Source organism: Agrilus planipennis, unplaced genomic scaffold, assembly GCF_000699045.2.
Source record: "Agrilus planipennis isolate EAB-ADULT unplaced genomic scaffold, Apla_2.0 scaffold161, whole genome shotgun sequence".
NCBI lineage: Eukaryota > Metazoa > Arthropoda > Insecta > Coleoptera > Buprestidae > Agrilus > Agrilus planipennis.
The window spans coordinates 650,463-660,715 of record NW_020438889.1 but is presented as its reverse complement, the minus strand read 5'-3'; the positions used below and the strand labels follow the sequence as shown (position 1 = coordinate 660,715).

At 34.2% G+C, this 10,253-nt stretch overlaps 1 protein-coding gene across 1 annotated transcript; it reads right to left on the bottom strand.

Annotated features, from left to right (window-relative positions):
* Positions 1-2,122: 2,122 nt before the first annotated feature.
* LOC108737974 (protein abrupt-like) lies at positions 2,123-5,101 on the bottom strand. Its single transcript, XM_018471179.2, has 2 exons — positions 4,823-5,101; positions 2,123-4,737 (listed from the first exon to the last, which is right to left on the bottom strand). Exons 1-2 carry the CDS (start codon positions 5,083-5,085, stop codon positions 4,008-4,010), a joined length of 993 nt encoding a protein of 330 aa, XP_018326681.1. The 5' UTR covers positions 5,086-5,101; the 3' UTR covers positions 2,123-4,007.
* Between the last annotated feature and the right edge of the window lie 5,152 nt (positions 5,102-10,253).

Genomic DNA, 10,253 nt, shown 5'->3' with positions numbered 1-10,253 from the left:
ACACCTACATCTACGGACAATTTCTGGTTTCAGGTACCCAAGTTACAAATTCCATCGTTTAAGTCCGTTTCTCTAGTTACATAGGACCTCACGTACTCAAAGAAAATTCTTTGAAGTTGTTTTGTTGGATTACGATGAATGCTGTACCGTATACGTAGGTTTCTTTACTCTATGGCGTTAAAAAAACGAAAATTATGCTAGAAACAATAGTATCGATAATGTTTTTATTTGCTTAGTTAGGGTAGTAAATTTTATACCAATCAAGAGTTAAAACCTTTCATTGTGAATAATATTTACTTTTAAACACTCGGAATAGGTATTAGTTTCACAATGAGTTTCTTAAAAAACTATTATTTAGGGCGATTAAGCCATTTTCAAAAAGTATGGCCCCTTTTGGCCCCCCGCACACTACGCCATTGCGATTAATACAGATAATATAATTATAAATGTTAGTCACTCTACGCTTGTGTAAAATATCGACTTCATTTACCGGGAAAATGCTTTTACTGAGGCACTAGTTTAAGCGATCAATAGACACTGCACGCGATATCTTCAGCGTAGGAGTACATTTATTACATACGTATGAAGTACGAATGTCATCATCTAATAAGATATACATATACATATATACAATATACATGCGTCATCATCATAACATCGTCAGTTCTGAGACTGGTTGGACACGCACTTTCACTCTTTCCTATCCTGAACTTCGCATTTCCTTAACTATTTGTGATCTAAGTTTACCTCTCCTCCTCTTAGCTCCTGTTTCTGTTTTTAATAATTAACTATAAAAAAATACCTTCATACCTGAGGTGTCCTATCAATTAGCGGTGCAACGGAAGTGCCATAGCGGAAGTGTCATGATTTTAGATGACTCTTAAATGTAGTGGTCGTGCGTCTTTTCGCGAATATTTTGTTACAAATTTTGCATTTAGCACTTCCATCATTAATATCAACAAAATAATCGCAAATGAAACTTCTTTATGGCTTCAATTGTAATTGTACTTTTAACTTAAAATTTGCACCACCGAGCAATTACTATACAAAATAAATAAACGCTATAACTGTATTAGTATTTTCGAAATGAAACTACTAGGAGAACTAGCTAAGAGGGAGCTGAAAATCCTGAACCTTTTCAGATTAAAGTAAGAAACTAATAAGAGAATAAAATTCGGAAAATATCAACATACTTACAAAATACTAGGAAATACATTGAGGTTCTAAATTATAATAAACTTATTTGCACAAGGACAATATTATTATTAATAAAATTTTGTCAGCTATAACGCTGCATTGACGATAATACTTCATAAACATCAACGGTTGATAATAATACGTTCACAATGTTACAGACGGGTAGCTGAAAGCTGGCGGAGATACCTGCACAACATGCAGCCATGCAACGAACAATTCTATTTAAATTGCGTTTTGAAAATGGAAAAGTAGTAAATTTTTACAACTTGCTTAAATTTTCAAAAAGATAAAAACCGGGTGCAAAAGCGCAACTTTTGTAGTTTCGGAAGCGGAAGCGTCTATCTCGTCTATTTCTTATTGATATAATTTCGATTCTTTAATATAATTTTAATTTGTAAAATTTGTTTTAAACAACAGTTAGTTCTAAAGAGAAACAATGGTACTGTGTATAACACAAGCAACCCATAGGATACTAGGAGATGCGTACAGTATAAATAATTATACGCTTCATAACTAATCTACGATTACAGGTAGGATTTCTTGCTACGGTTTACCGATTTAACATTTGTGCTAGCCATTCATACACGCACGTGCGTGATACGTTTCGCATTTATTTTTAAAGTATGACCCATTTAGTTCAGAACGGATAATTATAAATACGACTAGAGATGTAAACAACTAGATGAAAATACTACTACGATTATTGCACTTTGCTCGCTTTCATTTTTCTGCCATTATAAAAGTTATTATTAGGTAACCCGAGAAAAAAACACCAAAATTTTGGCAGAATCAAATAACAAATGTTACTTCGTAACAAAGAACTTCAAATTGTTTTACTGTAGATACATTAAAAAAAAATATTTTCTTACTTATTAATATTTAGTTAAATCAACAAAAAAAATACAACGTGNATATATATTTTTTTATTTATACATATATCCTGAACTGAATTATTTCTTATGAAACTAACCTGAAAGTATCACTGATTGTTGGACTATTATGGCTAATTTATACTTTCAATAAGGTAATAGATCAATAACGAAAGAAATATGTAAAGTAGAGTTCACTAACCATTAAGAGATCTCATCGTTCGCAGATATGAGATCCGTACTTAGGCCGACGATCTTAATAGCAAATATTCTTATTAAAAACAAATTTAATTTTATTCATAGTCCTTGTCAGATAATCGATATATCTTGAAATAAAAAGTGGAATAAAATATCTCGTAAGTGCGCCCCTGATAATCGACCTTATCGTTAGACAGTGGGTTGAACGTTCGTTATTTAAAATTGTAAAAATGCTTCTCAAATTATCGTGTACATGCATCTGACCGCCAAACTGTCCACTATATGTCCATACTTTAATCGCTATTGACCGCAACCTGACCGAAAGTACAAATTGGCCACTATTGTGTAAATATTTCATAAAATTTCAGAGGTACACGCTTTTAATCCCTGATGTAGGTTGAGTAGAAGTTAATATCTTCCATTATAATAAAATATATATACATAAGTATTAAAACGTTTCCTTTGTACTGCAATTTTAGATAGCAAATGATTACGAACCTGAGTGAATTAATGATGTTTGTTTTCCTTTTCGCGTGAGTAGTAAGAAGTAGAAGTAAGTAGTAGTATTACATACAATACCTACATACAATACAACGGCGATGATTGTTTCGGTATACATCTAAATTGCTTTAATATGGAAGCGTATATTTATGTTACATGGAAGAGTTTGTAAACAAAGACGAAAAACCGATCTTACTATTTCTAAGTATTGCATTAAAATTTGTGACAACGTTACTTCTCCTTTTAAATATTGTACAAAAATATCGTCATATACTTTTTGCACGTTTAGATATCAATAATATGTAATTTGATTACAAAGGATTGTTGGAATGAACTGGATGGCCCTCAAGCTGGTACACCACAATGCCAAATGGCGAAATTAGGGGCCAATTTGATGCCACAGTTAGAAATTCAATGCTGACAATTAACGTTTACTGATTTTCTACTAATTTCTGTTTTTTATTAATGTTATATTTTTTCCGAAGCTTAGGTTATGGTTAGTTGAGGTTGTCCTGACTAACAAACCTAACCTAACCTTTAAGAGGTGTGCAATGCTAAAAAGAAAAACAAATTTGCAAAAATCAATAAAGATAACTGTTAACTTTGGTATCAAATTAACTTTAAAAATCTCCTACTTTCGGTATTTGCGAAATTAATTTTGGCAACTTTGTTGTACCAGTTTGATCGACACCTGAACTGTAAATAGAACCGAAAAATGTATATTATAGGGGGAAAACGGTGTAGTCTTAACGGTTGTAGTGAAAATTCTAATAGGTAATATTAAACTACATTATTATCATTTCTGGCACAATATAAATTTATTTTCTTTTTAATATCAAGTCTATGCGTCTTATTGCAATTAACTCCGAAGCTTGATTTCCATAATTTTAAACTTACCTTAAACAATATTAAACCGTATACGTCTAGACCCTTATCAACTCGTATAATCTATTTCCTTTTTTCTTGAGGTAGACGGATGGAATAGTTATTTGTTTGAGAATATCTGTTTTAAGAATACTGGAAAATACTATGGTTATATAATCTTGTATACATATTAAAAAAAGAAAAACAAAAAGAAATATTGATTTGAGGTAGATGGATGGAATTATAACGAAATGAATTTGTTTTCCCTGACAGACAGTCGTCAATGGCAAGATAAATGGCAGCATTATAACTGGCAAACAGCACCCTACATACATTCATACATAACTCGAGTATTTTCATAAACGGACCTAAAATAATTTATTCGCCAGCTTTCAAACTTTCGGGTTCAGCTTCTTCTTCACTGTAATCGTCCTCTTCCCCTCCTGAAGAGATAATATCGTCTTGATCCTTGTCACCTCCGCGATCTATAGCGACCGATTCGTCGTTATTCCTTCGAATTTCTTCTGATTTATTCATCAAGTCGTTCGTCACTCCCATCTGTTGTTGCATCTTTTCCAAAAAGTGCTGTGACGTTTTGTCCAGACCCAAGCTGGCATTGAGGTGCGCCATTTTGGCCGCATGCATAGCAGCGGCAGCTTGTTCCGACATCATACCCATACTCAGACTGTTTTCGGTGATAAACTGGAGGTAAGTGTCTAGAATTGCCGATCCAGTCGTATTTGTCGACGTCACAGGAGACACCATCGGAGCCGGAAACGGTTCTTTCGACATATTTTGAGCAATCGTATCAATACTTTTAGCAGCTATCGCCTTCCCGGACTGACTCACTCGGTTGAATTTCATATTGGGGTTGTTATGGTGGTTTAATGGTGGAGACATTGTAAAATCTAAGCCACCGTATCGATGGCTAGACATAGTCAGATCTTCTGGATCATTGTCTCCACATATCGAACTTCCTGCTTCCGAGGGCGCTCCCGAAAACGCACTTTTTGCATCCAGCTTCATATCCGACCGTCTCGGCCCTGTTGGCGACGCTCTCGCTCTCAACTCTGCCGGGCTAACGTGAATATTTGCTTTTGCCAGTAGTCTAATTACAAAAATCAAACACTATAGACTAATTCCTTAAGAATTAAAACTTAACAATTTTGTCGTTTTTAACTAATGCTACTTACTTGCTGGCAAGTTCAGGGTCAAAGGGAGCTGGCATGGGAACGACTGGTAAATCTTTCGTACTAATCCCTCTATGCTGCCTGGACATGTGAGAATGCAATGAATTCCTAGACTTTGCCACTGTACCACACAAGACGCATCTGTAACCTGGACAAATCGTATGTTTGTCTTCTAAATGTGTCCTCAACGTGTGGGCTGATCTGTATATTTTTCCACATTTCGGACACGGTCTAGGATCTGTTGCTCTTACACGCATCATTTCCATTGAACGTCTTGAAACTGTAAAAGGATAACGATTATTTTTCGTTGATTTTTTCACCTAACAAAAATATTATTTGTAGTATCTATACCTACTACAATTTTAATTTACCTAATTTCCTTATTAGTATATTTTTAGTAGGTCAAATTACATAGAAAACCAATATTAATGATCTTAATCGATAAAACTCCCATGGAAATTTAAACAATCTTTCAAGTTTTATGGGTTATGTTCAATAAAATATGATGATGCACAGATTGCGATTCTTTAACTTCATGAATTAATCGCTTTGAAAATACTAAAATAACATTAAGCCGTTAGGTAATGTCTAGAAGATTAGGTAGAATTCTGTCCTGACTGTTATGTAAACGTATACAATTGGAATGCCCCAAAATATTCAAACCGCATTGGTAATAATAGTCATTAATTTTCTTAAATTTCTTTATTGTTCGACTATTAAAAATAAATATTGTTCATTTACGTCTTAACTAAACGGATAATAGGTACACAAGCCAAACATTTTCTTATTTATATTATAAATCACATTTAAATAGATACTTTTTTTACAATTTATATCTATATTTATCAACGTTGTTTGTGCAAAAGCGTCTTAAATAAAGTATCTTCGTCCGACTGGGAAAAATAACAGCTGCATTTGTGTTCAAAATTTTCGCTAATTATTCCATTTCGTTTGTATAAACACTGTAATTATTGTACAAGCTCCATTTAATTTCTTTCATTCGTTTCCATTGGGTCGCATGTTTTATACGCATGTGATTTCGCACGGAATTGGGATGGGAAAAGCGTTTTCCACATTCAGTGACGGGACAAAGGGGACTATCTCTCGGGTAGTGTTCCTCAATGTGGGCGCGTGCCACGTCGACAGATGCCAGTACGATCTCGCAAAGAGGACATTCGAACTTCAGGTCGCGGAGTGGAACCTCTCGATGAACGGCGGAGGTCCGTCTCTGTCTCTGTAGCATCTTGGCATCTGCAATATGCCAAATTGACGCTGCACTTTATTGTTATCACACTTTTTATTCTAAATCTAACGAGAGAAATGGTTCGATATGGTCTTTTTTCGACATACTTAGGTATGTGAGTAGTTACGCAGTTACTTTTTCGACGTTATTTTCCTTCAGAAAATATTTCCCATTAAATGATAATACAAATTGCCAGTTTGCTGTCTCTGATGGATCCCATGCGTCTGGAGCTGATGATTTATTAGGTAGTGCTTAGTTTTGCATCTTTTACCGCAAATTTCGCAGGTTTTCCAATTTTCCTGCGAAGTCTGTATGTGTACGTTAATTATATGTTGCCTCAAATTACCGGGGGAAGAATACACTCTACCGCAGTGTTGGCACTTTGGTTTCTCTTGCCAACTGGAAGAGTTAGGAGATCTCGAAGCCGCCCCTGTAAAAACAGAGGCGGCATTAAAACTACATTTCACTTATTCATGCACCATTGATACCGTAATAAATAAAGCAGGTAATACTGAAAAGTACAAATTCTACCAATAATCTGACTGACATAGATTAAATTAAGTGGTCATATTATATTAATCAAGCATCTACATATTTATCTCTTAGGGCTTTTAAATATTATGGAATGCAGTAGCGAATATTAAAACATTTATTACTTTAAAATGTTTTTCTTAATTACCGGGTTTTGTAAAGCAGACAACTTAATGGATTTTTAGTCAAGTTTTTATTTTGACGTTTCGGCTCCTTGGTTTTGGGCCATCTTCAGAACTTTTGTATGTTCTAATTATATTGTTTCTTCTTTTTTTGATATAGTGTGTTTTTGTAAAAGTATAAAATTGTAATCGAACTAGTTGTATTGTATCTGACACACTTCGAAACTTTGGATAAACAACTTATCACACTCTGAGCCTCTCATCTCAGTGTTGCTTTTATTTATTAATGTGCAAAATTAACTTTCTTTCAATTTTATACTTTTACAAAAACACACTGTATCAAAGAAAGAAGAAATAATGTAATTAGAACATACAAAAATTTTGAAGATGGTCCAAAACCAAGGAGCCGAAACGTCAAAATAAAAAATTGACTAAAAATCCATTAAGTTGTCTGCTTTACAAAACCCGGTCATTAAGAAAAACTTTTTAATCTAAACTCACAGCAGACGTTAAGAAAGAAGGATTTATTACTTTAATATAGCTCATTGACCATTTTGGATTCGTTCAAGTTACGCAAACAATTTCTTATTCTTACTTTCAGTATGCAAACGCATGGGTTTGCTGTGGCTGGAATATCGGCAGCGAGCAATGAGTCGATTACGTTAACAAACGATACAATAATCAACATTTAACAATTGTGCTAAAATGAATAATAAGATGCTAGACTTTATGTTTGTAAATTTTTTATTTCGGGTTTGTTGGCCGTGCTCTTCTCCTTCTTTGATTCTCCCTCGGTTGGAGTTGTTTGCTTCCGGTAGCATGTATGGTATCCTAAAAGCTTATTTCTGGTGCGAACACGTAGCGTTGTCCTCTTTATAGAAATCTAATTGAACCTCACAGAAAATCTACTATCCTTAACGAAATGTTGAACAAACAACCTAACCGAAGGAAGAACCATCAACAGAAAATGAGGACCCTGAAGCTAAAGCCACTAACAATAAGCCCGAAAAATAAATTCTTGACTATTAACACAGGCCGTCAAAGTTTTAGAAGCTACTGCTGCATTTTCTGTAACTACAAAGCGTTGTTGAAACCCAGCAGTTATGGGTAAAAGTAAATACTTTTTACCTACATTATTGCCTGACAATTGACAGAACACATTCGTTTGTTATCGTATCCCGATAAAACGTACCAGCCACAAAACATACAACTAGATTTTTCGCGACAACTTGCAGCGTCCTTAAATAATGTGTTGATTGCAAAACGTACCAGTTAACAAATCAAATATGTGCAAGACAGTTGGATAGAAATTCACTCTCAGGCGCCACCGTCTCTCAAGCCCACATTGTTTTTCTATTATTTTGTCTATAATTTTATCATTATGAAACACTCAAGCAAAGGAATTATGGATGCTTCACAACAGTAGATTTTAAGCACGCCAAAATGGTCAGTTTGACAGCGTGACGAGAAACGTAAAAAATTAAATATTGATAAATAAAAGTGGTCCAAAATATATCCAAAAATTAGCAGACCCTTCGCAGGTAGTCAGCCGTTTATACGGTACCTACGTTCTGTCACGTTGTACGTTTTGTCGCTGACATGTTTTCTTGTGTATTCGTTCGATATTTCCGCACCGCCACTGAAATACGTTAAAGCTTTGTAATGCATTTTATGGCCTTACTTTGAAAGCTATATTCCAAACCACCCACCGCTTGCAATACGGATCAATAATATTAGAATATTGCTATCTGATTATATCAATAATAATTTGTCGTAAAGCTTTACATTTATGATACTCAATAACTATTTCCTGCTGCTGTTAGCTGTGTTATTAGCTATATTCTTATTGCGTACCCCCACAGCACTTGTTATTAAGACAACATGATTCGGTCGATTTCTTTTCCCTTAATTTTGTTAGTCGAATCGAAATGTATTCTTAACATGCCTACTAACGTTCGTAAGTATATAAGGTCGGACTAAAACAAAACATAGCCGCGATCGTGTTATTTGCGTCGTTATTTCAACTAATTCATAAGGGAGCACTTGCGTGGATTAGGGGCTTTAAAAACTGAGCGAGATCACGCAAACCTTTGATAATGCCATGATTTCGTAAGGGCGTGCATGACTAATCTTTTCGCCAAACAATGCGTTTAAATTATCCTTTCAAACTCAGTTGAAATGTATATACCTACAAAGGTGGGTTTAGGCTGTTCTCTATTTTTATTTGTTAAACGAAGTAATAGTTTTTGGTACCAACATTGTTGAAATCTAATTTACGTTTTGTCGCATCCAAAATATAGTTGACCTGAAAGCGAAATTTTAAGTGACGTGAACCAAAATTTTAAGACACATACCATTTATAAAACACTACAAATGGGGGTGCCTTCACTGTCTGATTGCCTGGTTTATTTATTTTCGTATTACATGCAGTTCATTGACCAGAAAAGCGTTACCTAGATACTATAATGACTCTAGGAAAAAATCGCTGAAAAGTCATTTCAAACAAGACCTAATAATTTCTAATCCGAAGATTAGCCCTATACTAAAGACCCCCGAATTTTTCTTAATACTGTAATAACTTTAAGAATATTATTGACTCTACCTCTTTCTGCAGCTTCTAAAGAAAGACGCTTCTCCAAATTAAAAATTATAGAAAATTATTTAAGTATGGACAAAATACTCAGCGGATTGGCATTAATTTCAATAGAAAATAAGGTGGCAACTGCATTAGATAATAACGATTTAATTTCTACTTTTGCAGAAATTAAAACTAGAAAATCTATTTGTTTTTTTATTAATATTTATATTGTTTAATTTTGAATTGTACATACATTTGCATAAATAACAATTTTAAAGAAAAGTCAGTCAATATTTCTAAGGAAGGTTATTTTTTAACGACATGCCCGGGGCTGCCCAAACGTTAGAGACGACCCTGTAACATTGAATCTTATAAAACTGATTGACTTTTCAATAATTTTCACTCAGATTTCGGCTCAGTGCCGGTCTGGGTTAATTAATTGTAGCCGCCCTCCTACCATATCATTTCTTCATACCTTTTCCACATAAAATATTAGTTATAAAAAATAATAACACAATTGTTGTAAAAAGCATTTATTTGGACTCAATTTAGAACTCTTCTTCGGAAGTGATAAGTCGCAAAAAAGTCAATCAAAAGTTTCCGTCAAACTGCATTTTATTGAAAGCACAGCTAACGAATGTAGACGTAGTTTTTTATTCTACGGCTACGAAAGACCGAAAAATTATTCTTTCGCTGTGCAGTTAGATGCAGACATTCATAAAAATATGTAGACACTCATTTATCAAATCATCAGATAAATCTGTTTGGGCTCTACACTAAACCTCGCAGCCACCCTTCTTAATTTACTGGATTACAGAGGACGATGCATTCAAATGAAAGTGCAATTCGACTTAACGCTATTTTAGACATAATCTGTATTTACTTTTATTTTTTATAATAAACTGGAAAGATATTTGCCGCCTCTAAAATTTGGCCACCTTGGGCTTCGCTCAGCCCATA